Raw genomic sequence first — 27,748 nt, forward strand, 5'->3', positions numbered from 1 at the left:
TGCCAAGGTACAAAAGTGGTATGTGTGCTTAACGTGAGAAAACTGAGTTGCTTCTTGCTAACATCACCTCAGAATGAATGAGGAAGAGGGAAGTTACTAATGTAAAAGAAAACAAAAGAAATAAAATAAAATTTTAAAAATAAAATAATATTGCTTTGAAGACATGCCTATTCTTTCTCATAGCCTGCAATGAAATTAAGAAGCAGCACAAAGTTTATACCAATACAGCAGGAATAATGAAATATGGAATTAATTTTCACAGAGACTGAAATTTTAGCTGGACAAGGACGACACACTTTAATGCAGGTAAATGAGACAGTGACAATGTAAGCAGGGGAAAGATTTAAAACTCCCACACCTTGGGGCGGAAGTAAATACTGAGAGAAATTAGTGAAGCATTTCTTGCTTGAGTAGCCTCATATTAATTCTGATTTAATCTGTTTTCAACCCACTTTTCTGAACGCAACAGGCACTGATCACCCAGAGATAGAGACCCAAACTCACTCCACTCATCATGGCACTATAAAAATGGGTCCCCTGCAGCATATCCTTAACAAGAGTCCAGCTCAGAAGTAATTAGCTATGCCCAGAAATAATAAATTTAACTAATGAGAAACTTCAAAGAAGTCTTGAGATGAAGAACACAAATTTTATAATCTGACAAAACTTCTTTCCCTCTGCCCTAACCTCACAAGTCTAAAATTGATAAAGTTTTGAGGACAAAGGCTGGGAAATTCAGGTGCACATTAAGAGCTTTCTACAAGACACTGATGGGACTGTGACCCCCTGTAAAAACATCTCAGGCCTCTGTAATCAGGCACCCAAACAAATTCCACCTCCCCAGGGTGAATTACTTACCTCACCATTCAAGAAGCAGTAAAATACTGACACAAAGAAACCCTGGAAAGAAGAGAAAGCAATTATTAGGTAAATATTTTAACTCTTCCACTGACAGAAAGGATTGTCCCTGCAGCTGGGCTAAAACATCTCTGCAGCATCCAATTTCTGAGACCCCTCAGAGGAGCTGTCCCAAGGCTGCCAGCTCTGGGAGAACATCCCAGGCACCCACAGGAGTTGTTAAATGGCTTCAGCTGGTCTCATGAGGCCAAGTGTATCATCAGATTGCTTAAATTCACCTGAGCTCAATGGCTCTGTGGGCTTTGCTGACAGCAGTGACTAAAGCCCTGTAATGACTGAAGAGGTTGGAATTCCTCTGGGTGGAATTCTGCCCATTTTGTTTTTAGGGCTGTAGTTATTTTCCATTAAAGAGAGACTCCCTGTGCTTTCTTTCTTACACACAGCTTCAGAGAACTAATGAGCAATGCAGCATTTTCTTTAGACACTGAGTAACAGCAGATAAAAAATACAACCCATTTTAGGGAATGAAAAGCATGGAATTACTTCACAGGTAAAGGCTAAGGTTCCTTTTCCACAAGTTAAAAGGGACATTTTTTTTATTTTGGATATTCATCTGTAATTTCTGGTGGGGAGCACTCAGCAAAAACAGTAATGCAGCTGTAGATTTGGCCAGCTGTATGTTTGTATTGATGTCCTGGGTATCAGAGCACTTGTTCCTGCACACAGGAGGTAAAAACATCAATGTCAAACACATTCCCACCTTAGTTCAAGAGGTAAAGCTGTAGGACACACCTGGGCTAAAGATCCTTCAGGATCTTCAGTTGCTTTTGGGTTTGTGTCAGATTCACGGAGTTGGGGCAATTTCTCACTTTCCACTGCCTTTCCCATCCTGCCAGAGCTCCAGTTAAATTCAGGGGAGGGAGGAGATGGGGCTGATGGCACCACAGCAGGCTGGGAAACAGCTCAAGTGTGTCTGAAACTGTCCCTTTCCTCCCAGTTAAACTCCAGAGTTCTACCAAAAGTTTTTTCAGCGATCCATCCCTTGAAACATGAATGATCTTTGAAGGCAAAATATTAGGAATTTCTCTGAAAGCAGCTGGTTAATGTTTTGTTGTTTTCCTATGGGATTGTTTGTTTTAACTTTCTTTTTAAACAATCGGTTCTAAACTTATACTCACCATGGTTTTTTTTTCTGAATCAGAGAAAATAATTAAAATAAATTCCTAACATCCCTTAAAAAATCACTGCATTACATAACTTCTAATATTAATTAAAAATTGGCTTGTTGGATGCACAGAACATCACATAAACTTCTCTGGAGACTGTTACAACCTGAACAGAACAGCAAATCCAACAGGTAGGAGCTGTTTCCCTTTGGTTTAGCAGCATTGATTCCAAGTCTCAGCCCACTGTGTGCTCTGGGATGAGAGAGACACCTCGGGACGGGGATTGAAACATCTTCTATCTCTCTGTTGATTTTATGTGAGGAGCTGAACACAGTGCTGAGTTAGGGGAAATGAATCCCTCCAGTCCACACCTGAGAGGATTTTCCACTCCACATGACACACTTGTACATCTATTATGCGTGTGTGAACTCAGCTGAGCTATTTGCAACTAATATTTCTATCACAGACTTCATTGCCTGAAGTTTCATGGCTGAAAAGCACCGAGGGTCCTTTCAGCTGATACAGCTTGTAAGCTTGTTCTCTTACCTGAAAAGACTGAAGGAAGGAATTGAAATAGATGAAAACAATCTGGGAAATGTCATCCTCACCAGGGTTGACAAAGAAAAGCATGTAGGTGATGCCAAGCAGAGGCAGGAGAACCAACGTGGCCTTGACTGCCTTCCTGTGGGCAGGGAACAGAAAACAAGTGAACACAGGGAACAACAACCATGTTGGGAGTGGAAAGGAGCATGGAAAGAGTGCCAGCCTCCCCATCTGTGCCTGTCCATCTGGGGAAAGTGTCCTGGGATAGCCGCTGAATCCTGCTGTTTCCCCCCACACTCTGAACTCCACGAGGTGAATGGGAACCTTATTTATATCCCTCTCTTTCACTCTCTTCCTTCTTTTCTCTCCTATCACTTGAACCCTTGGGATGTGCAGGTTTGGTGAGTGATTTCTTACACCTCAGGGAGATGGGATCAGTGCCCAGCTCAGCTGAGACCCCCCTCTGCACCCATAATTTGATTTTATCTGCAGTGTAAACACTTTCTGCAACACCTGTCCACCCAACTCAACTGCTCAGAGCTGTCTTAAGAATCACAAATCACAAAGCAGGTGGTGAACGAGGAAGCATCAGTGATTAACAGAATTATTCGGGGCTAATCCTTATTGTTGGTGCTGTAACAGTGTTTTGGGATTTCAGCTGAGAGCTGCATGTCATTGTACTAGGCACTGTGCAAGCACAGAAGCTGAAATTTGGCTAAGTCTGTATAAATCTCTGAATAATGCCATAACAAGTAGATAAAGACAGGCAGGGGAGCACAAAACCACTGCCAGTGTCATGATAAAGTGACAGCCTTAATGCACACAATTTAATACCTGCTTAGCAAAGGGTTGCACTGCTCTGCTTTAGAGCTTGCCCCAGGCTTTGCTGGAATTGTAAAGGTTTCCATTTAGGCTCTGAAAAGACAATTCTCTCACAGAGCCTGCAAGGGTAAGATCTTTGTCATCTGTTCAAGAACAATGGCAGTTGCTGTAGATTGATTCACTCTGATGTCTCTAATGCTCCCCTGCAAGCTGCAGAAGGGATGAAAATGTACTGAGGTTTGAATCAGGGCTTTTTCAGGCCAGTTTTAGTTTTATTGTTTGAGGTTTGAGCAATGAAAAGGGGTATTCTTCCCTTGATTTCTCAGGAAATGTGCAGAGAAGGATCTGAATGTCAGATCACTGCACTAACTTCACTAGCAAAATCCTGACAGGAGTAAAAGGAAGGAATCAGGCAACACAAGAAAGACCATTACTGCAGCAAAACTGCCTCCAAAGTCAAGAGCAGCCTGATTTGAGGACATCAAGATGCAATGCAGCTTGATATGCTGAGATTTTATCCAGAAATGAGTTAAGTGACTGCTCTCACTCCACTAAACCAGTGCCATTTCCTACTGCAAGGACCTGTTAATCCATAACTCCTCCAAATATCTTTCAAGACACTGCAAATGACAAGAGAAGGGCACTCAGCATCTCCTGGTGTCTGAGAATTCACTTTTAGACTGTTAATGCTGATCTAAGCCCACATTGGTGTCTGAAGGGGCCAGGCTACCTTCCCTCCTGACTTTTCCTTTCTGTCTCCCAGTACTTGTGGGGTTATGCTGGGTATGGGAACTGATTTACCTGAGAAGCCAAACCCAAATAAAGGTAGTGATTAGCTGAGGATCAGTTCTGTGATGTGATCCAGTGAGTGGTCATACTAATTCTGGCACCAGCTGAAAGGAAGGAGCACAATCACCCCTCATTCCCCTGCCCTATATTTGAAATGGAGCATTAAATACATGTATGAACACATTAATCACAGAATCCCAGAATGGCTTCCAGCCCCCTGCCATGGCAGGGACATCTTCCACTATCCCAGGCTGCTCCAAACCCTGTCCAACCTGGCCTTGGACATTTCCAGGGATGCAGGGGCAGCCACAGCTGCTCTGGGCACCCTGTGCCAGGGCCTGTCCATCCTCACAAGGAAGAATTTCTTCCTAATATCCATCCAAACCAACTCTCTGTCAGTTTGAAGCCATTTCCCCTTCTCTTGTCACTCCAGACCCTTGTAAATGGTCTCTCTCCATCTCTTTGCAGGCTCCCTTTAGGTCAAAATTAGGTCACCCCAAAGCCTTTTCCAGGCTGAACAATCCCAGCTCTCCCATCCTCTCCCCCCAGCAGAGCTGCTCCATCCCCCTGATCATCCTGGTGCCTCCTCTGGCCTGGCTCCAGCAGCTCCAGGTGTTCCCTGTGCTGGGGACCCCAGAGCTGGATGCAGCACTTACTAAATATACACTTGTGTACATATAGAAATTGATAAATTTGTCTTCACACAAGATCAAATCCTTCAGATTTCATGGAAAACAGAGGGTTCTGTGTGTGTGCTGGGGGCTGAAGGGAAATGGAGTGGACAGAAAAAATGCAAGCAGGTTTTTCTGGAGAGCCTGCATAGATAAATACTGTGGGCCTAATTTATGATCTCCATCAACAGTGGCACCTGGAAAAATAAAGATGTGACAAGGACAGGACAATCAAGGCAGAGCTTAGTTAGCATCAGAACAGCAGGAATCAAAGCTGACTTACCTGTACTGGATTGTTTCTGAAGTGGTTGAAGCTCTCAGCTTTGTCATTAAAATCCTAACTATGTTAAATAGAAATACAAAATTTATCTGGAAAAGAAGAGAGAGGAAAAAAAATGCAACCAGTCATTAAAATAATGGCTGACAGGATGTGATACACCCTAAAAAGCACATTTTACAGTTTCAGTCTGACTGAAAACAGCCTTTTGGCTTTGCCATTGATTGCAACAGACTCAGAAGTTTACTAGAGATACCAGATTATACAGCAAACATCCAACAGCTCTTACTGTTTCCAAAACAGCAGCAAAAATGGAGTACATCATTACTGCCCTAACAAGGAGCTTATTTTTACTCCCTTTTCTCCTTTTCTGGGTGCAATGAGCAACTAAAGGTGAGATTGATGGATTTGCCACTCCCTTTTCAATCTGCTGAGCTGGGTAATTATTATTTGTGCTGCAGCCTCACCACTGAGAATTGATATTCACTCTGATTATTGTTGTAGCATCTGCTAGTGCTTTTCTTGCATAGTGCAAAAATTAAGAAGATTTGAAAAAGCCCACCAAACTGAAGAGAAGATTGATTTGTAGACTGTGATCAGTGGAAGGATTTGACTTTTAGGAGCAAAACTCTTTGGAGCTGCTTTCAGAGCATAAAGTAGGGCAGCTTACGAGACATGGGTCTGTCCCAAAGTTGTCAGAACTACACAACTGCTGGGGTCCCAGCACAGCTTGTGAGGAAATATTTACCTCAAACACAATTCCAGGGCATTTTTCAGCCCATGAACAGAACAATTCTGTGACTGACATCTGAATATTTACAAACACTACAGCAGAGCTGACAACTAAAAGGTGTTCTCAAAATGTGCTCCTTTTCCCCTCCATGCTATGGGGTGTATTTCAATGTTTACGTCTCATGGCATCCATCAGAGCATTCCCTATTGCATGGCTCAGAGCAAATGGAGCAACAAAACACCTGAGCAGACACTGGGAGACTGGCAGCACTGGGAATTGTGTAAACACGCTACCTGAGATGCAAAAACACCGTTCCACCAGCTAAAATGGCATTTGTGGAAATTATTTCCTTAACCCTGGGGAGTACAAGAAATAAATAAAACAGTGCAGCCTGTGTGTTTGTTCTACTCAGAATTGTTTTTGTCATATTAAGAGCTTGAAGTCGACGGGTTCACTCTTTATTTATCAGAGACAAAACCAGCTCCATATCTTGGTTTGAGTTGAATCTTAAACTCCCCACACTGCTCTTCAGTGACTGCACTGCTCTTCAGTAACACAAAGAGAAATGTTCAGGCAGTCTCTGCTCAGAGGGAGGTGAATGGAGTGGCCTTCACCCACAGAAATAAAACTTTCCCCTTTGAAATTCTGCTGCTAAATCTTGAGGTTCTCTATCAGCTCAGGGCCATGTTTGGGTTATTTCTACCAAGGATGCAAAAGAGGCACCAATCCAAAACGTGCCAGTTTTGCAATTGCAATGAGAAGTGCCAGACTGAATTATAGACACCTAGGTAAGAGCTAATTCCAAATATCAGTCAGACTCATTACATGGCATTATCATAATGAACTGGGCTGAAGAAGGCATTTCAAGTTTCATGAGTCCTTCCTCAATGTGACAGCATCCTGCCATCTGAACTGGAAATTCAAATTGCCACAGCCTGCATCAGAAAATTAGGGATTCTGGCCTTTTCTGAAATTCAGTTGCATAGTCGTGATTCATCAGTCCAGAAGAATTGCTAGCTGAAAATTCTGGGAGTTATTTAGTCAGAAACACTCTCATTCTATAAAAGCCTGTTTTTAATTCTCCCAGTTCAGCTGCCCAAGCCCAGAGCACAGGAGCACCTGAAGAACCCCTGCATCCCCAAAGTCTGAGAGTGGCACTGGCACCTGTGGCACAAATGCCACATGTAATGCCAGGTGAGAAACCTCAGCTCTCTGCAGGAGCACCAGGAAGGCAGATTCATCAGTGCTGACTTTTAACAAACTGCCCAGGTGTCTGAGAAAAGCCTGCTAGGACATTATTTCTAATTACATCTTCTAGGAGAAGGTAACAGCAGCATTGGCCACTCAAACTGAATCCTCCTCCCGAGTAATCTCAGTCTGAACTGCAGAGTGAATTTCACTCTGCTTCTTCCATTATTCTTGTAGTGTTCTTTTACCAGTTCTGGTAACCAGAGAATCAGAGAATCAGTTCTGCAAACCAGAAAATTGTGTTATTTTGTTTTTAAAAGGCTGGTGAATGGGACAGGTGGAAGGAGAGTATCTGGAGCTGGAGGGAAGGTACTGGAAAAATGGGACTCATGTATATGCCCAAGAAGTGATGGCTTGTATGCAGAGGACCATCAAGTCAGGAGAATCCTCTGGCCTTTTCAGTGCATAAGAGGAGGTTAGAAAAATAATTCACAGCTCCTTCTGGCTTTAGAATCTCCTTTAGAACATGTGAAGCTCCTTCAATGCTTGGTTTTCCACTTTCCCATCAGTTTCTGTGCCCAGCTGTTGCTGCAGCAGGACAGGACATGAGTGCAGCTCTGTTCCACACACAGCTCCTGCTGTTGGCTTCATCCCAGTTTCTCCAGGAAAAGGAATAACTGATTCTCCCCCATTCTAGATTTAGTACCTAAGAGAGAAAAGCCAAGTGACTTGGCCTTGGCTATGAATCAATTCCATCCCAGAGTGAGGATAAGAAGAGCAAGAGCATAAGGAACTGAGTTGGGTTGGCATAATTTCTTAGATTAAGCAGTTGGTTATCCCAAGATCTATTTATATTCACTGGAAAGAAATGGAAACTTTTCAACAGCAGTTCATCTGACATATTTTAAATGAGTGTTTTTGGACTAATAGGGCTTGGACTTGAACCAGCTGTCCACACAAATCTTCCACCTGATCTTCAGGTTGTCCAGGATATCCCGTGTGAGCTTCAGTGAAGTGAATGGGGCTGTGTCAACCTCTGGTTCTGTGACATTACAGTCTGTGGAAGCTTAAAAATGTTTTGAGGCACCAACATTTTGTCTCTATTAAGGTTTCTCTGAGAGATCTTTAAGTCTTGGATTAGGGTCACCCCTACAATGCGAGCAAAAAAATCCAAGGGAAAAGATGAAAATGGGAAAACGTGAAAAATAGTTATTTTTGGTTTTGCCTTCTAGAAGCACATTTCAGTATATTCAATTTCAATGATTTCTTTAAAAAAAGAACAACAAATTTCAGAAGAAGACACTTGGCTCAGTAGGGCCTTTTAGCAGCACTCAGAGGGGTCTGATCAAGTTTCAGTGCATAATCAGATGGGGTTTTAATTGTCTGTCTGTCCTTGCTGGGCCTGAGAGCACAGCTCTGGGGATGGAGTTTGCTCAGGAGAGAGGACACAGTCTGGGAATCAAGCAGGGGACAGGCTGCTGCACACAGCCTGCAGGAGCTGAAGGCTTGGAGATGAAAATGGAGCTGTTTTCTCAGCTGGAGAGAAACCATGCAGTTCTAGTGGCTACCAGCCTGAGCCTGATTTACAGGCAGAGAAGAGGAAGCCTCTGGTGTTTGTTCCTCAGAGAGATCTCAGTGTTTCAGAGGAAGAAGGTTCTCACTCCACTGCAAAGTGAGTTTTCCTAGAAAAGAGCCTAAGTGCTGTATTGGCCAAAGTACACAATTATTTGTCAAGGACTTTTTTGTTATTATCGGAGCTCTGTGCCAACAGATTAATTCCTCTGAGCTGGGCAGCTCTAACAAAACCCACACATCAGTTCCATAAATGGAGACTCAGAAAAGGTAATTTAAGAGAGGTAATGATAAAAGGCAGTGCATCCTTTTTATTTCTCTTTAGGCTCATTTTCTGTTTTCATTCATTTCTGTTTATCCATGTTTTCTGCTTCCTAATGGAAAACATAACTAAGGATTTTTACCTTGACATTTACTGGTAGATGAAATGAATCCAAAGGCAAAGTCTTGAAGACAGAATAAAGTGGCTTATTTCTTCTTCTCCTTTATTTATGCCATGCTAAGAATATCACTATTGCTGGAATAAGACCCCCTCCAACTACAGATGGGAAAGAAAAAGTTTTGATTTCTTGACAGAAGTTCAGTCTTTCCATTTCTAAATTGGGATGAAAATTCAGACCCCCAAAATGGAGTTACAAGCCAGTGATCCAGAAAGTATTTGAGCCATCTGTTTTGGCACTGTTCTATTATAACCTGAACACAGGAGCCCAGAAAATCTTCTAAACTAAAAGAAACTTCTCAGTATATGATTTTGGTGGTAAAAGTTTTCTGCCATAAAAACCAAACCCTGCTTGGGAGGAAATTTATCTCCCTTATCAAGATGAAATAGCCAAAGTGAACAAAAGAGTCAGTGCTGGCTCTGAGGGCTTCTTTGCTGTTTTCCTCAAGCCCAGGAGTTTCAAAGGGAGGTCATTAAGCTCTGCTCTTTCTTTTGAGAATTTAATGGACAACTGGCTTTTATTTTGCTCATTTTCTGCTGGGCTTTGTATGTCATGCTTCACAGAAACCTTGTGCTCCTGTGCTTCCTAGAATGTTTCTTCCTCTTCACTCCCAGGAACTGTAAAAATTATTCCATTTAGACTTTATATTTTTATGCAGTGCTGTAAAATCACCTCAGGGTTAAGTAACTCAAATTGGGATCAGAGCAGTCCTCTGAGTGGCAGCTCTGGATGCTGCCACCCTGACCTCAGATGAGCACTCTGCCAGTTCATTAATGCTTTAATTGTTCTACCATGTTGGCCTGACCTGATCCTCAGACAGGGCTTTTGATCACAAAAGTTTCCTTTTCAAAGGTCACAGGCACCACAATGAGTCCTTTGGGCAAAGGGCTGGAAAACACTTTTATGTACAATCAGGAATAACGAGACATGATTATGAAGTATGAACATTTCACAAACAGAAGTAGAAATTTCAGAAAATTTGTAGAGTGTGTGTGGTATTGGACACCTTGCTGGGCACTTATTGACCCCACAACTACAAAATATAAACAGCAGAAAGTCAGTAATAGAAGTGGTAGCAATATTTGAAATAAATTCTGGATGGACTGTACTCAAACCAGCACATTATCTCTGTGCCCTGTGCAGACAGCACAACCTGCATGCAAAACAGCAGAAATTATGATCAAAGCCTTGCAAGAAGAACTTGGGGATGTCAACAGGTCATGAACTGCAAACCTGCAGCACTGGAGGAACTGCTCATCTTTAGAGAAAAGAAGTTTTAAAAAATCAATAGGAAAACTAATTTGATCAGTGTTGGAGAAAAAGCATAAGCCATTCAGAGAGGAAGGAGAAGGGGAAATTAAAAAAAAAAATCAATAATAATAATAATATCTCAGTTTCTGAACAGAACAATGCAGAAGTGAAAACAGAAGTGTGAAGAGAGTCAGTAGAAACTAAGAAAATATTCAGACAAGCAAGTGCATCAGCAAGGAGGATGCTTGCACAGGACTAGGGAATGCTTTTCAGCAAAAAAACCCATAAATGAAATGCATACAGCTACATATACAGGTGAGATATTTCTATACATAAAATAGTGAGTGAGAAAACTCTGATTTCTTTAGAAGATCAGAGGAACTTCAGCAATGTGGACTGTGGTGTTTGAAATGGAACATGGCAGACCAAAAGAAGTGAAGACAGTTACAGGACAAGGGGGAAGGGCTTCAAATTGAAATAGATTTGGTTTAGATTGGATATTAGGAGGAAATTCTTCCCTGTGAGGGTGGGCAGGCCCTGGCACAGGGTGCCCAGAGAAGCTGTGGCTGCCCCTGGATCTCTGGAAGTGTCCAAGGCCAGGTTGGACCGGGCTTGGAACAACCTGGGATAGTGGAAAGACAACTCTCACTTACAAAAACTTTATTTTTGTCAATTTTTTTTCCTGTCACGGCCTTCCAGAACATCAGCCAATGGTTGCTACATTGAGATACTGGTGTTTCCCATAACCTGAAACTGGTCTGGACAAATTCTTTGTAAAGAAGAGAAACGAGGTGTGAAGGGAAGAATGACGTGGTTTGAGAAGTTCTCTGAAAGAGTCAATATGAGGACAAGGGAGATCCAGTGGACAATCTTCTGAAAGAAATTCAAACTCCAAACTCCAAAGGTTCCCATAGAAATTTGGCTGTTGCAGGTTTGAAGGGGAGATCACTATGCATAAGAACACAAGGGAAAAAGGGCAGGAATACATACATAAGTGTATATATATATATATATATACATATATACATATATACACACATATATTATTCTGATTTTTCAATGGAAAGATCTGTGCTGTTTCACACAAATCTCAGTGATCTGTAAAAGGGATTGAAGAACAGGCTGACAGATTTTTAGTGGCAGTGCTCACAACAGCAAAAATCAAGACTGATTGCAAAGAGCTGTCCAGGGACTGAGTGATCAGGCAATAATCTGGCACAGAAAATCACCTGATGTGAAGGTAACACCACGGGGGAGACAAACAATCTCAGCTTTACATGGAGAGTTATGAGCTTTGGGAGTTTTCATTCACAGTAGAAATGCTGGAATTACACTCTCTGGCTCCCTGAAAACCTCATCTCAGTTCCCAGCAGGAGAAAGGAAACAAAAAAAAAATGGTTGGAATTACTGATAAAGAAAATAAACCAGGCAAGAGGATGCAGATGTAAAAATTCATTTGTGTGGTCACACCTTGATTACTGGGGCCAGCTTTGATCTTGCCACCACAAAAATGCTGCATCTTTAATGAGCAGCACATCATGAAGACCTTTGGCTATCTGTGGTTTTCTCTCCCGAGCAGAGTTCCACACTGAAACAAGGACCCTTAACTCCTCTACTTGTCATCCAGGAATCTCAAAGCAAGGGAGGACAATTTTTAAACAGATAATTTTAAAATAGATAATCACTAAAGTGGCTTTGTAGCTGGGGAAGTTGAGCTCTGAGCAGCAATCTCACTTATTCAAAATTAAATAAATGATGAAGGCAGAGGCAGAAGTGAAATCCAGGTCTTCCCCTACCTCATACACCCACTCACTCCAGCAGCTAATTGGTTGTACTGAATTATTTTCAACCAGACACCAAAAATCCCAGAGGTTGCAAAACTGTTCAGTTCTCAAGCACAAGAGGGGAAAAAAAAAAATCTATTAAAGCAGAGTGAAAGGTTTTGGGGAAAAAAATTGATCTGCCTGTTTGAAAAATTACAAATTTATACAGTCTTAGCTCAGAGAAATATTGCAGAGGGGTTCATAGCTGTGGTGAATTCACAGCAGAAGTTACTGAGGGAAAAAGCAGCTCAGGGAACTGCCCCTGGTGCCTCTTCTCTGAGGTTTGTCCTCTGACCCTGCTGTGTTTTTGTGGTTCACCAGTTCTTTGGCAGTTTTACATTTAAAATTGCAAGAAATGTGTTTTCCTTAACAAAAGCAGGAAGAAATTCCCTGGCATTTTTTTTCCAACCCCTTCTTTAGCTTCAGAGAGGGATGTGTGATTAAAACTCAATTATGTGACTCTGAGAAAACAGATCAGAACTGAAAAACCCCAATGTGCTCATTTAAAGAGAAAATACCTTATAGAGTGTGTTTTTCTAGTGCTATCAGAAATTGAATTTCAGAGCATCCAATGTGCTCAGTTATTAGTTCTCTTGTGGGATATGTGCAAATCAAAATCCATTCAGGAATGAAACAAACAAAAAAAAGATGATTACCTATATTTTCTCCCTCAGATGTTTTGCCAGTAAAAATACAGGTTTCTTGCTCAATATACAGAATCAGCACTTAAAAGTTTCTTTTTCTTCTGAAATTGTGTCTGAAATACTTTCCCTGTTTTCAGCCCAAGTCAATCTCTAAGCTCCTTCTACAGACAAGTAGAAAATCAATCAATCAATCAATTAATCAATCAAGCAAGCAAGCAAGCAACTCTACTGCCTCATTCAAAGATTTTGTACCCTAGATACAACACAGTAATATGATCTAGAGGTGGACTTGAGGACTGCTGCCATGATCAAAGGCCTTTTTTAGGCTTATCCTTATTTCCCAGTGAGGCTTAGAGCTCCTGCATGACCTGTTCCTTGTCTCACACCATCCTGAGGTAAGAAAATGAGAAATCAAAATCAGTGGAAAGTAATTTTTGACAGAAAAAAAAATCCTTAAAAATGATATTTAAACAGAATTGCATCTTTAGAAGGAAGTTTTATACCTCTAAGAATATTCAGCTCTCTCATCGTATTGTCACTGGTTGGTGCAATGATGCTTCTGGAACACACAAAGATGTGTCCAAGAGGGAACCAAAGCTCACCCTGAGTTGGACACTGAGCTCCTGGCTCTTCACTCAGCTGGGTGAAGCCAGTTCTAACTGCCCCAGGTGGAGTGTTCCCAGGAGCACAGGAACTTTAATTTCATGGAGTATTTAGAATTTCAGCTTTCAGTGTTAGTCCTCTTTTGGAAATAACACTCATTTCCTCTTCTAGTATTCACGTGTCTTTATTTTTCCAGCAGAGGCCTGGGATAGTTGTCTCACAGAATTGTCATAGAAGGGTTTGGGTTGGAAGGGACCTTAAAGCCCATCCAGTTTCACCCCTGTCCTGGCCAGGGACACCTTCTGCTATCCCAGGCTGGTCCAAGCCCCGTCCAGCCTGGCCTTGGGCACTTCCAGAGATCCAGGGGCAGCCACAGATGCTCTGGGCACCCTGTGCCAGGGCCTGCCCACCCTCACAGGGAAGAATTTCTTCCCAATATTCCATCTTAATCTACTCTCCATCATCTTCAAGCCATTCCCCCTTGCCCCATGAGGACTGTGCCCTGTCCTGTACGTTCTTTCACAAAACACAATTTGCAGCTCCATTTCAATTCCTCATTAGTTCAAATCCAGCTCATGAGCGGTGACTGAAAGTGGTCCCAGAGTTGTCCTATTTTTGAAATCCTTGTGTTTTCCACTTGAGGTGATCACTGTTCACTGGAGGGAAGAGGAAGGCAGAGCTTTGTCCCTCTCTGAGCTAAGGCAGAGACAGAATCACATCTGAGGGTGGTGACGCCTGACTGTGCTGCCCTGAGTGCGTGGCAGATGTCAGATTTCAGTGCTCTTAATCCAGCACTTTTCACAGCACCCTTGAAAGGGTCAGTGACTCCAATAACAGCAAGTGATGCTTCAGTCATTATCTGCAGTTTGAATTTATTCACATAAGGATCAAAAAAATGAGCACGTCAAGCGGCTTTAAGACACCGCGGGGTTGTGGGTTTTAATTAGAAACACTCCAAAAGTGAACTGACAGTTCAAATTAAAAAAAAACAAAACACAAAACAAAAGCAGGGGGAAAGATTTTAGGAATTAGGAGTTATTCCAACAGGAGCTTTCAGATTTGCCATTTAGATTTTGTGTGCAGAGGGTTACTTTCCACCCCCAGCAGTGCTTTCTGGGGGGAATAACCCTAAAGCCAGGGGAGGAAGGGCTCGCCCTTACATTACTTCTGTCACTTCTATCAGCTCCTTTCCACTCCACAGTGCAATTACTGCTGTTATCTCATTTGTGTTTTAATTAGGGCTCAAGTGCAGGAAGGCCAAGGTAGGAAGGTTCAATTCACAGCACCAGGTCTGGGCTCTTCAGTCACTGGCTCAGTTTAGAGAGGTCTCAAGGCTGTTCCAAATTAGAGACAGATATAATGACCTGTATAGAAAGTGGCAGCCCCCAACTATACCTCCAGAGAGACCCCTGCGTCTCTCTGGGGTCTTTAAATAATTACAGTGCTGTTCTGGGGAGAGAAAAAACCATTTTCGTGACTCTGTGGTATCTGTCAGAGATGCTACCCAATGATACCCAGATCCTGTGGACTAAAGGGGTTATGGAAAATTCAGAGTCACAGATTTCCAGGCAATGATGTGAAACCCAAGTGCTCCAAGTGTCATAAATCTCCCACCTTGTGTTGTCTAAATAGGATTTATTTGTGAGGGAATCTCTGTATCAATGGGGTCAATTTACTGTAAAGCTTTCTGCTTTTGTGATGGTGATGCCTTAAGTTAAGCTCCCTCAGCAGCACAAATTATATTTTGTATATCACACCCATTGCTATTTCTCTCCTTAGAACATAAATAAAAGAATTTTTACAGAAAAACATACTCCTATTATGTTGGGTTTTTTTCTCTTCTCAGGTGATCTTTTTGCTGTATCTTAACAATTAACACAGAAGTGAACTCTCCTGCCCTCAGGACACACACTCAGATCAGCTGCTGGGCAACACAGAAACCTTTTTCAGGCTGACTCCCTTGAACAGGGCACTGACAAGGTGAGAACATGAGGCTTCTCAGCCTTGAGAAAGCTGCCAGTGGTGCCTGTTCAGGAGCATTTGCACCTTCCCGTGGGGGCTGGAGTGACATAAGAGGCAGCTACAGCAAACCTTGGTTCCCTAAGAGAGGGGAACCCACTGAGCCTGGAGGAGCAAAGAATTTTTTTCAGCTTAGTAATAGCTAATTAATGCTTTCCATCCACACTCAGTTTTGGGTTTTTTTATGTTTTTTTTCTGGGAAAGCACCACTGTGCTTCAGCTGAAGGCTCAAAGTGGGTTATGAATGAGCTTCCTTCTCCCTCTGCCTACTCTTGGTTGGCACAGGAGACAGAGTGTTGGGTAAACAGATAAACAGCCTGTAAGCGTGGGCAGCACTGGGAAGGGAACTTCATAACAGGAAATCTAGAAACAAACACACAGCAGTGATGGTGATGGAGAAAATGGAGATGACTGTGAAAGATGCAATTCCTGACCGTGATTATTACATTTTTCTAAATAATGTGTGTGACAGAATTGCTGTAGTTGTCATGAGCCCCAAGTGGATGAGCAGATATTGTAATGCACCCTCTGGTTTTGAATATTTCTCCTTCCCACCTCTCAAAACCTTGTACAAAGGCAAACAGCACTGCAGAGGGAGGAGGAAAGAATGGCCCAAACCCAAAGAAACAGCCGAAACCAAATCACTTAAATTCTTGCATTGTTATCTGCTGTGGCCACTTCAGAGAACACCTGAAGATGTTTGGCCTTGTTTGTGTCTTATTTCCCATAAAAGCAGATGTGGAACATGACAGATCAAATTTCCTCTCAGTGGGAGAGGGCACTGTCCTCCCACCCACGTAAACACTTACCAGGAGAACAAGAATCACTGGCCCTTGGTAGATGTAGTCAATGTATTTCCCTGGCTCTTTTCCAAACCAGCACCTGTAAAAAACAAAACAAATAAGAAATAAATTTGCAAAGGTAAATTCACTTTTAGACTGTAACATGAAGGATACTGTAGAGAGGTTCCTTTACTCACTGCATTGTTTAATCACATATAAATAATCAGCAAATAACTGAATTTTCTGCTGCATATCACCTGTTGTTGGACACAGATCTGAGCCCCACTTTCCCCTGCCATTAGAACATTCATGTTCCCTCTATGGTTTTGGCTATTGCCTACGTAAATATTTACAAGAAATATGAGAACCTGCTGTAAGAAGGATACAGGAGATGTCTGACAAATGGATTAAAGAAATATTCTGTGTAAGAGAAGAAAAACCCTGTTATCCATTGCAGTGCCCAGAGACACAAAGTAAGTGCTGCTAATTAAAGCAAATGTCTCAAGTTGTATGGAAATGCTGTCTAAATAAAACACTGAATGGATAAGGAGTCATCACATTGGCTTTGGATGAATTTGGGGACTACTGGGGACTCTGGAAGTGCTCAAAAACCATGTAGATGTGGCACGTGGGGACATGGGTTAGCAAAGGACCTGGCAGTGCTGGGTGAGTGGCTGAGCTCCACGATCCAAGACTTAATGATTCCATGGCCACCAAAGTCAGCAGACAGAACAGAGCCACCATTTGAAACCACCAAACTCCTGCTCCAACATCCCCTTCCAAACTGTCTGGGACAACCCAAACCAGGCTGGGAAATGCGCTCAGGTGAAGTCACAGGTGAAGTGAGTGGCCTCAGAGCAGAGGAGAACCTGGATGTGTCACACATGACTGATTACCGGCTTGACTTCCACTAATTCCAAGTGTTTTTCTCCCTGCTGTGTTACACAAGAGCCCTGTGATTTCACAGCAACCCACACTGACACTCACTTCATCCTCTTCACTGGGAACAATAAATCTGCTCTGTTTATGCTGGTAAATGAATGAGAGACTGGGCTCAGGTCTGAACTCACATCATTCCATTTTCCTTGGGGTAGGTTTGGTCCAGGCTGAAAACTAACCAAGTCCAAAACTATTCCTGGGGAACAAATCTGGAGCTAGCAGGAGCCAGAGGACATTCCCAATAGTCCACAAACTGCAGCTCCACTGATTTTGGAGGCCAAGATATTTGGAAGGTATTTGGAAGTTGAGCCCTAGGAATTAATCCAGGCCTAGCTAATTTAGTATTACAGCTACAGCCACGGGGTCTGGATCCAGGATTCCACCAAGAAAAGACAGCTCTGCATTCATAATTCCTTCAGGCTTAGATCATTGGAGCTCCAGATCCCTTAGGAAGTAGATTTTGGAGTTCAAGGGTCTGAGAGTTTCCTTCCCTGTCATGGATACCCCATAATAAGTCCCTACAGCAAAAGTTATGCCTTCCCCATGTTTGCTTTGTGAAACAGATAATTTACTGCCACTGGAGCCATGGAAACAAAGGTAATTCCTGAGCCAGGGAGACCATGGAGCTACATTTGCTCTTTTACAAGCAGCAAGATGTAATAGGCTGCCTCAAAGAGGTTTGAGTCTGTAAAACACGACCTCATGAGTCCAGGGGAAATGAACTGGGATTAGGAAAGCTCTGGTTCCGATGGGATCCTTGTGGATCACACCTCACCCTTGAAACCTCTCTCCAAAATGTGTTGTTTGCTAAAACAGGAGGAGCTGCTTGCTCACTACAAGATGCTCTGAGTGGACAGGAGTGTTGAGGTACGCAGATGGAATCAGGAACACAGTTCAGTACCTCACAATTATTGACCTTTCCTTGGCTCAATTCCTAAATGCTTTAAGTTCCAAATGAATGAGAAAGCTTTGGATGTTTTAGAAATGTGAAAGATGTCTGCTATTCCCTGCTGCACTGGCTGAAAATGAGTGTGAATTGATAATTCTGCAACTCATCTTCCAAAATTTGGGCAAGACTTGGAATAAGGTACTTCCTCCAGCCAAGTTATCATCCAAGAGGAATCCCCAGGGCAGCCTTAAATGAATGAAACTGTGTTTCTGAATTTTATTTTTTTTTGTGTAGCTGGAAAGACATGAAAAAAAAAAATAATTACAAGATAGGCCAGGGCAGGAAACAAATTTCTCCAGAACTTGCAAGATCTACATTTGAGAGAAGATTTTCAAGGGTATTTTGGGAGAACTATTTTTTATTGCCTGAAACTCAGAGAACTAAGAGAAGCAAAGAGTTCCTGGGAAGCTGGCTGCTCTAGCAGATGGACTAATATGAAGCAGACTGAGGCATGTGGTGGAACTTAGCGGGCTAGAGAAGTCAGCAAAGAATTTGGAACTAAACTGGTAGAGCACAAATGAGGCTCCAGGGCAAAGGCTGCTTGTTGCTCTTTGGAATTTAAATGTTGCTTAGCTGGAAGACCAAAATTTATTATCTGAAGTCCAAGGTTGTGCTGAGTGAAGAGTTAATGTGGATTAATTTCCACACTGAGGAAAGAAAGTTGTGGCCAAAGACAGACTCTGCAACACAGGATTCTCCAGGGGAGTTGGTGCTCCAAGGTTCCTTTTGTAGGTAGTGGAGAAAAAAAACTCAACAGCTTTTTTTTGGTCTGTATTCATCTCATTAGGTTATAAACCAGATCTGAGAGGAGACAGCTATTTGCCAGAAACATTATAAATGTCTGCAACTGATTAGCAATATTTCGTATTTAGATTCTTAACTGTTCCAACTAGGACTTCCAGCTAAGGTATTGCAAAACTGTTCTGCCAATCATCTGAACTCTTACTTTAAATCCAACACAAGACATTGTTCCTGGAATAAAACAATTTCTTTAAAACCAAAAAGAGAAACATAAATCACTGACAATTATTTGCTGCATCTCTGATAATTATTTGGTGCATGTGTGAAATAAAAGCCGTTTAACCACTTTTTATTCTTTTTTTACCTCTGGAAGGATAAATAAACACCCCCTGAATATTGAAGAGGACAATTTAGGAAGACAGTTGTGATAAGACTCAGATATGTAAAACACATTTCTGTTCAATAGCACTACTTAATATTCTTCTGGGCACTCTGATAGTTCTTTATATAACCAAACCCACCACTGGTTTTATCACTATTGTTAATTAGATCTCACTAATGTTCTTCCCCTTAGCAAATGCCCATCAATGAAATTACTGCAATAACACTTAATAATTTGTGTGTGTTTTTTTTAAGTTGAGGTTTAACAGTATTTTTTCTTTTTTTTTTTTTTTTTAGAGTTACCATATTTTGCTAAAGAACTGATAAACCCCAGACAGGATATTTGCCACAGCACCAATTAAAATTGCCTCACTGTGCAGAAAATGATCTCTATTAAATACAAAGATTAAAAAGTTAGGAAGTTGGTTGAAGCATTTCCTTAACATTCTATTTTGAGCTTTTAAACTACAATAAGCTACACAACCTGAACCCCAGCTGAACCTCCACCCAACTTAAATGGATCCTCAGATGGAGAAAGAGGAACTTCCCATTTTTCCTGAATTTTGGGCAGTCTCAAACAGTCTTGGAAGCTGCAGACAAATCCATATTTGCTGCCTGTGTCCAGCTGTCTGGGTCTGACCTCCTGGGAGCAGCACATGATTCCCCCTGTGCTCAGGACAAATGGACAAAAGCTCTGGCAAGGAGCAAAGTCAGGACCCTGGATTTTAGAAAAGGAAATTCCAGCTGTTTGAAGAATTAGGGGATGAGATCCCCCTGGGGACCCATCCTTAGGGACAGAGGAACTGACCAGACCTGCAGCTTTTTAAGGATGTTTTTCAAGAAGGAGAGCTCTCCAATCCCATGTGTAAGAAATCAGGAAGGGACTGGGCATGGCTGAGCAAGGAGCAGCTCCTCAAACCGAGGAAGAAGGAAAGGCACAGCCAGTGGAAGCAGAAATATGTGACTTGGGATATGGTTCAGATGTGTATTAATTTCCTAATTTGTTTAGAGAGCCACACAAACACAAATATTAACATCACTTACTGTTCATTTTCATAATACAGCTTGCCAATGGCCCAGGCAATGATGATGGGACAGGGAATACCTGCAGAAGCAAAAAAAAGTTAGGAGTTAATCATGGCTGGATGGATGTGTCCATGGTACCAAAGTAAATTCAGATTTGTGTGAGGAGAGTCTGAGTTAATGAATGGGAGACTCTAAACAATAGTGGTCCTATCTTGGTCTGCTTGAGACATCACAACTGCTAAGATCGTTTAATTTAAAAATGAAAAAAGATCATCTCAACAAAACTTTAGTACCAGCAGGGAAAGTTAATAAAAATACTAACAAACACACACAAAAATACCTATATTTTCATGTAAGTGACCAGAAGAATTTTGGCTGACTTAAAGGCAGTTTTGGTTCCTTTTTATTTTCCTGCAGCTGATACAGCAGAATCTTAAAAGACAACACTTGGAAGTGGGTGTTTAGGTTTTTATCTCCCAGGGTCCAAGAAGTTTGTAAACATACTGTGATCTCTAGATGAAGCACACTTTCAAAACTTGCAACAATTTGAGCTCAGTGTTCCTTATGAAATAGGATTGTGGGAAAGAACAGCTTGATATCTTGCAGTATCAGAATTCTTGGGATTTTTTTCTCTTTCTGAAGGATCCAGCTACTTTTAACCTTACAGACATCACTGCACTCCCTAACAAGTGTTTGTGTTGGCCTCCCAGACCAGCTGGTTTGAAGGACATTTGCTGGAGGAGGGACCTGGAAGGGAGGAAGAGTAAATGGAAGTGGCCTCTTGACTCACACTCAGGCAAGGACTAGACCGAAGTCAAAATTAAAAGGGGAGATTTTTCCCTCTCCATTCTCCCTTTAACTTCTCACCTCAGGAAAACCCAGACAAGTCCAGCCTCACCAGCTCCATCCCCCATTCCAGACTGCAGGTTCATGTCTCTCTGAAACCACTGAAATCCCTGGGGTGAGTGCAAGGACAGAGCCCCAGTGACTCTCACAAGTATCTGCTTCTACCCCAGTGAGGGTAACGTGTGTCAAACCCTCGTGGAGCAGCAGAGGTGAATTTGTCTCTAACACAAATTTGTCCCTTTTAACCTGGTCCTTCTGTGTGAAATGGAGGCTTTAAAGAGATGGAAAGAACCACAACACAGAGGGGATGGGGCTGAGTTGCTGAAGGGTCATCTTTAACCTCAGCAAGAAGTATGGCAGCTCTGATCTCCTGCCCCATCATCCCTGGTGGCTCCTGTGTCCTTCAAATGATTGTGTTTTATTCCATCCTGCTCACTAGGGACTCAAAGGGTCTGGTGCTCTCATCTCCCCAAGTTCTTGGGAGGAATGGACACAGAAAATGGAGCCATGTTCTCTCTCAAGAAGGAAAACATTTTACTTTTCCTTGTTAAGTAAAGAATAGGGATTTGAAAATGCGACTGGTAAAAAAATGTGTATGAGGAGGCAGAGCAGAGCCAGAATGCACCCAAAAGGTGGCAGGAAAGGTTCATTCAGCTCACAGCACTCCAAAATTAGTAATGAGAGACCCAGAGGATTCTGACTGAGGTAGGGAGTGAAAACACCAGGGATCAAACCAGTCTGTGAGTATGTGAGAGCTGTGTAAGCAGCTGATTTTCCAGTTTGCTGAGAGAATTGAAAACTATTGGGGAAAAAATGGAATCAACTCCCCAAATAAACATTTTCTTTCTACTGCAACTCCTCTCTTGCCATTTGATTTTGGATTGAATGACATTTGTTTCAAAGGCTGTTTCTGCCTTCAGAACTGTGATTCAATTACTTCTGCAGAGAGGAAGAGGCACTTCTGAACAAAATGTCATTTTGCTTTCACAAAAGAAAATATTGGTTACTTTTTTCCACCTTTCTTCCCTCAACAGAAAAGAACTGTGAGATTCACTAGCTCTGTTTGATCTCAGATTTTCAATCAAGTGAACAAACTGCCTGCATGGGGTTTGTCCTGCCAAACACCTCCTGGCCAAATTCAAACCATGGAGATGTTGGTTGGGAAGGACCTCTGATGGTGTTTGCTCCAATTTCCTGCTCTGAGCAGAACTATCAATACTCACCCACCTCAGCCAGGGCTTAGCCTGGCTGAATTTTTAATAACTACAAGGTCAGAGGTTTCACAGCTTTTAAGTCACATGTTTCAGTGTTCCACCATCTCCTGGTACATTTTCTGTTTCCTTAACATCCACCTGGAACTTCCCAGTCTGTGGTTTATGGATATTGTCCCTATTTATAACATTTGCTATTACCAAGAAGAATTTGGCTCCATCATCTTTGTAATTATCTTTCAAATCACTCCTGGTACCAAACAAATCTTATCTTCCCCTTATCTTTAATTTGCCAGATTAAAGAAGCTCAGCTCCTTCAGCCTCACATCACAGCTCATGTCCTTTAGATCCCTGCTCACATTTTCAGCTGGAGAATCTCCAGTTTTTCCACATGCCTTTCTGACCTCACAAACCATAGCTGACCACAGCATCCCACAGGCAGCTTGGCCACAGCTGAGTCTTTGAGCAGCCCCAAGGACAGCACAAAGATGACGTGTGACTCTTTGCTAAAGGCTGTTTTCTAGGAACAAACCCCTCAGAAGCCCTAGAGCTGGCCTGGCAGATAGTGAGGCTCCTTTTCAAGCTCCTCACTTAGAAGTGTCTGTTCAGACTGAGTGGCCCAGATTTCACCCCAAGGGGATTTATAATATTTATTATTGCCTCTCTTTGTCTTTAACACTTCAATTCCAGGTACCACAGAACACCATTTTAACCACAAAGGTCACTTACACCATCCTATGAAGAGAAAGACCCATTTCCTCAGCTTATCTGTGGAATAGGTCATCACTATAGCAGTGTGTAAGTAGCAGCCTTCCACAAACATCCAGAAGAAGTTGGTCACCACAAAATAATTGTAGACAGTGGTAATACATCGACACCAGGGCTGGAAAGGGAACAGAAGAGAATATTTTAAAATCACCATGAGAACATTTAAAAGTTTTCTGTATGTTGTTTTTCCCTTAAAAATTCCAATGGTAGAATTCATTTGTGGGATGCAGATTAATCCTGTGGCTTGGAATCACAATATTTAGGTGCTGACAGGAACTCACAGATCCACCTGTGACCTTCTGCTGAGACTGTCTTTGACCATAACTTGCAGGATCCGCTGCATCTAAACCTGTCTGGAAAATTCAGGTTCCAGAAAAAGCCTCCAAGAGGCTTTTCTCCATTTGTCCACAGGTGAGCTGTGTCAATGTCACAGTCTTGCCTCGTATCCACTGAGGGGAAGAAGCACAACTGATATTTAAAGGAAAAAAAATATTTTAAAGGCATGTTTTTATCATCCAGTTTATCTCCTCTGTTCCTGTCACTGGTGTTTCATTCTCTAAGTCACACCATGTCACATGTCACCTCTGAGTTTTGCCACAGCCTCAACAGGAATTTTTTGTGTATCAGTAAAGGCATGTCTCCAGAATGGCTGTGCAGTGAGAACACAGCTGTGGGAGGCACAATGACCTCCAGGTGGCAACATCCCAGCAATAAATCACAAGAAACTGAGGGCAATTTCCATATTGCTGCCCACCTAAGTCTGGGAAAACTTCCAGACATCGACTGCATTCCCTGAAGCACAACTCTAATTACCTGGGTTCTCTGCTATCACTGATTTTGGTCATTTTGGTCTCACCATTCTCCAGCCTTTTAATTAACTCTAGTGAAGTATTTGCAACTTTTACCCTCAGTTAATTTTATTTTAGTCTCCATAGGCAGGAGATATTGATGTTCTACAGGTGGCCAACAGAGCAACAGCACCAAGCCCAGTTTGGTGCAGCACCAAGCCCAGGAAAATTCTGAGGTTTAACAATTTACTGAGCAAGAAGCACAGATACAAAAATGGCAGCCCATCCAGAAGCTGTGATCATTTCTGTTTATTGAATGGAAATAAAAAGAAGAACACTTCTGGATGTGCTGACACTTTCGCTTCTGTATTATTTCATTAATGTCTGAAATTTAGTTTGGCTTCACCCTTAAATAGGATTAAAGCCCAAAACAACCCAGAAGAAGCTGAAGCATTTTGTTTTCAAAAGTTTCTTTAAATCAAATTGCCTTGCCTTGATTTTCCTGTAAAAATAGAATTATATCCAAGTCAATTTTTCCTGTGTCAGAACTAAGAGGATCTGGCTGGTGGACTGGGAAGATTCTGGGACAGACAAGTAATGATGGTGAGATCTCCCCCTTCATGACTTCCATAGGAGACCAGGATAAAATAAATTTTGAGCAAGTCCTTTGTGAATTTATTAATATTGAATAGTAAACCAAAACTGCAGATCTCTCATTAGTTCACACCTTTCTGTTTATTTGACTGAGGGTTCTTGATCTCCACATGTACCCACCATTAGACTCCTGGTAACTTCACCAATTCCTTCTTGAACTTTTGGTAAGCATTATAAACTTAATGCAAAATATTTCCACATTGATGCTTCTGTATCTGTTATTTAACCTCCACTGATCAGCACAGAAGAGATCACATCAATAGCTAGAATAAATGATGTTCCCATTCATTTTGGTACTGTTATTTTGACTGGCTTATCCCACAATCACATAACAAAGTTATCACCAGGTTTGTATAAAGCACCTTTCCCAAAAAGGCTGCAGAGGAAAGATGAGTTAATGAAAACGGGGGCATGTGATGATCTGTCCTTTTATTTGCAGGTTATATTTTCACTGGCACTTCATGCTCACATTTTGAGAGGTATTTGAGTCCTGTCTCCAGCAGATTTTTCCTAAATAACTGCAAAAATCTCAATAAAGATTTTTTTTTAATTTAATTTTTTTAATTTAATTTGCAGCATTATCATGAGAGCAAGTCACAGAGCATGAAACTGTTGAACATAAATCTCATAAACTCCATCTTCTGGAGTGTGAGACTGTCAGAAACACAGACAGAGCAAACACCAAATTAACAGAATTTACATTTTCTCAAAGGAGTGTCTGGATGAATAATAATAGAGATTTATGCACGGACATCTTCTTTATGTGGGCACTAATGATTTCTCTGTTTGTTTTCCCAAAGCATGGGACTGAAGTTCAGATGTCAAATCTTACATTTGGAGAGCTAATCAAGGATGATGAGTGCCCAGATGACACTGAAATGAAGGGAAGTATCAAAGTCTCTCTGAGCACGTGGATAAGTGTCCTCTGCAATATTTATACCAAGAAACTTATTTATAATTTATACCAATTTATACCAATGCCCTGAACTCCAGGCCCTGCCACCTCCCAGCACTCACCTCATTGCTCTCGTGGATGTTGTGATCTATCATTTGAAGCAGAAACCACATCACATTCCTCAGGATGAACGTGGTGATCAGGTTCCAGTGGATAATATTCCGCAGGCATCTGATACTCCTGAACAGGGAAACACATTTAAGTGAACATATATAGTGAGTATACACACACACACATCAATAACTATATAAAACAAATGAGTAAATTCTGTTTATTGCACACTTTATCCCCCTGCAATCCCTCTGTTACTCTATGAAACAGGAGGTTTGTGTTTTTGCAAAGCCATGTACAAGAATTTGTCTTGACAACACAATTGAATCAATTCAAGCAAGTGAAACAGGATCTACTGGGAAAAAAAAAAATCAAACATTCAAACTGTCATGTCATCAGTTATTAGTTTTGCTCCCCTTCCCTCCATCTCTAGAACCACTGGAACTGATAAAAAAGCCTCTGAACAACCAGGCTGCCCTAGAGGCTGCTGAGCTGCTCACGGAAGGAGATTTAGTGACAAATATTTGTGCTGGAGTGGCAAAGCTGGAACAGTTTACATTTGGTTAATTCCTGAACAGGCATACCTGGGTGAGTTTGAATTAATGCAATGGAGAGCATGAACTGCCTGGTTTTCAATCCTGGGTTAGCTGGCTGTACCTTAAACAAGGCAGAGCTGCACAACCTCCTTCATCAGGAAATATTTGTGTCTGTTTTCAGCCCCTCCCCAGCCCCCATTCAGGTGCAATGTAAATTATGGGCACAATGTAAAATATGAGCTGCAGTGAGCTGGGACACAGAGCCATGAAACAAAACAGGGCACATCTGAAATACACTTGCTGCTGGAAATGGCTCCAGGAGGCAGGCAGGGCATGAGGCTGTTGACAGAAAACAAAGCATCATTGAAGCAAGACACAGTTACTCGTGACAGGTTCAGTCATTTAAGACCAGAGCATTTCTCTTCTGATTCTTTGTGAATTGGTAAAGGATGGCAAGTGCCAAGTTACAGCATTGCAGTTGCAGAATCTTCAATTAAATGATCTTTTCTCAGGTAAAAGCAAAGCACTCCATTTATGAAAATCACTTCCAGAGGGGCTCAAACAGCCAGAGCAGTTCCTGGGATTTGGCAGTGGCCAGATCAGGCTCCCTGCTTGCCAGGAAAGCTGCCAGATAATGTGGGACAAACACAGAAAGTGGCTCAAAGCTGCTCAGCTGGAACTGACTGATCTCACCCCATGGACAGCAAAGGAGAGTCTCAATCCAGTAACCAACTTTTTTTTGCCTCAGGTCTTTTGCACAGCAAACAAACCACACTTCTTAGCAACAAACACTATTTTCCTGTCATAAAACACTCACTGTATTTTTCCTAGGACTAAATTAGTCGGTCTTAGGGCCAGAAGCAATTCTGTTATGGCCTTCAGCCTCATAAATCTTTCAGAGATTTCAAGCAATTGAGCAAAAAAACAAACAGAAGACCTCCCACATATGAAATCCTTACAGAGAGACACTCAGAGGTATAACCCTGCTAAGCCAATGTTAAAATGGCCTCTTGAGTTTAACAACTCAGGCTGCCAGAATGAAATTGGTATTTGGTTTGAGAGCCTCAGTGACTCATGATGAGTTAATTTGGAGAACAAATTTCCAGCTGCTCAGACCCTTTCTCTTTTATTTAAGCTACAAACTCCAAAAGGCTGCTCTTGGACATATCAGGCACCTCTCACTTTGAGAATTTCACTTATAACAAAGGGCTGAGGTGCAGGGTTTGGCTTTCAAAGAAATGAGGCAACCAAGCTGCCCATGCTGAGCCCCAGGAAACCACCTGGCTCTGAAACGTCCTGCTCAGGGCTGTCCTCCGTGGATCATCCTGCACATCAATGTCCTGCAGCTGCTCTTCACCTAAAAGTTTTATTCACTGCCTCCAGGTCAAGGATTAACAAATGAAAGGATGAGTTTGAAACACTGCTTCTAGGGAGAGAAGGAGGCAGGGAACTAAAACTAAGGAAATGCAGGTCAAACTTTGAGTTATTGAGATGGAATTAATTGCTTTTGAGAGCTCTAACAACAAAACAGATCCAGCACACTTGTCACCTGAATGTATTTCTTGGCAAACGTAAGATAAAGTAGTGGGTGGAGAAAAAATTCCTTGCTGCAGGCATCCATTTAGATACAGATATATTTAGGTATTTTTTAGTTTAATCATCCCATATGCTGGAACATCACTAAATCTGGTTAGGGGCAATCTTATTGCCACAAGATTTACA

At 42.0% G+C, this 27,748-nt stretch overlaps 1 protein-coding gene across 5 annotated transcripts in view; it reads right to left on the reverse strand.

Moving 5' to 3' along the window:
• Positions 1–27,748, reverse strand: part of CRHR2 (corticotropin releasing hormone receptor 2) — a 135,313-nt gene that overhangs the window by 15,153 nt on the left and 92,412 nt on the right. For all 5 annotated transcript variants that reach the window (XM_014256721.2, XM_014256722.2, XM_088054476.1 and 2 more), the window contains 7 exons: positions 25,502–25,619; positions 23,004–23,157; positions 20,236–20,296; positions 16,209–16,281; positions 5,133–5,218; positions 2,571–2,706; positions 859–900 (listed from right to left, as the gene is read on the reverse strand). In XM_014256721.2, the coding sequence (XP_014112196.1) occupies positions 859–900; positions 2,571–2,706; positions 5,133–5,218; positions 16,209–16,281; positions 20,236–20,296; positions 23,004–23,157; positions 25,502–25,619 (670 nt within the window). The remainder of the gene's footprint in view (positions 1–858; positions 901–2,570; positions 2,707–5,132; positions 5,219–16,208; positions 16,282–20,235; positions 20,297–23,003; positions 23,158–25,501; positions 25,620–27,748) is intronic.

The sequence above is a fragment of the Pseudopodoces humilis genome, chromosome 1 (genome assembly GCF_049639895.1).
Source record: "Pseudopodoces humilis isolate 2021_Gansu_Grassland_sample_001 chromosome 1, ASM4963989v1, whole genome shotgun sequence".
Lineage (NCBI taxonomy): Eukaryota > Metazoa > Chordata > Aves > Passeriformes > Paridae > Pseudopodoces > Pseudopodoces humilis.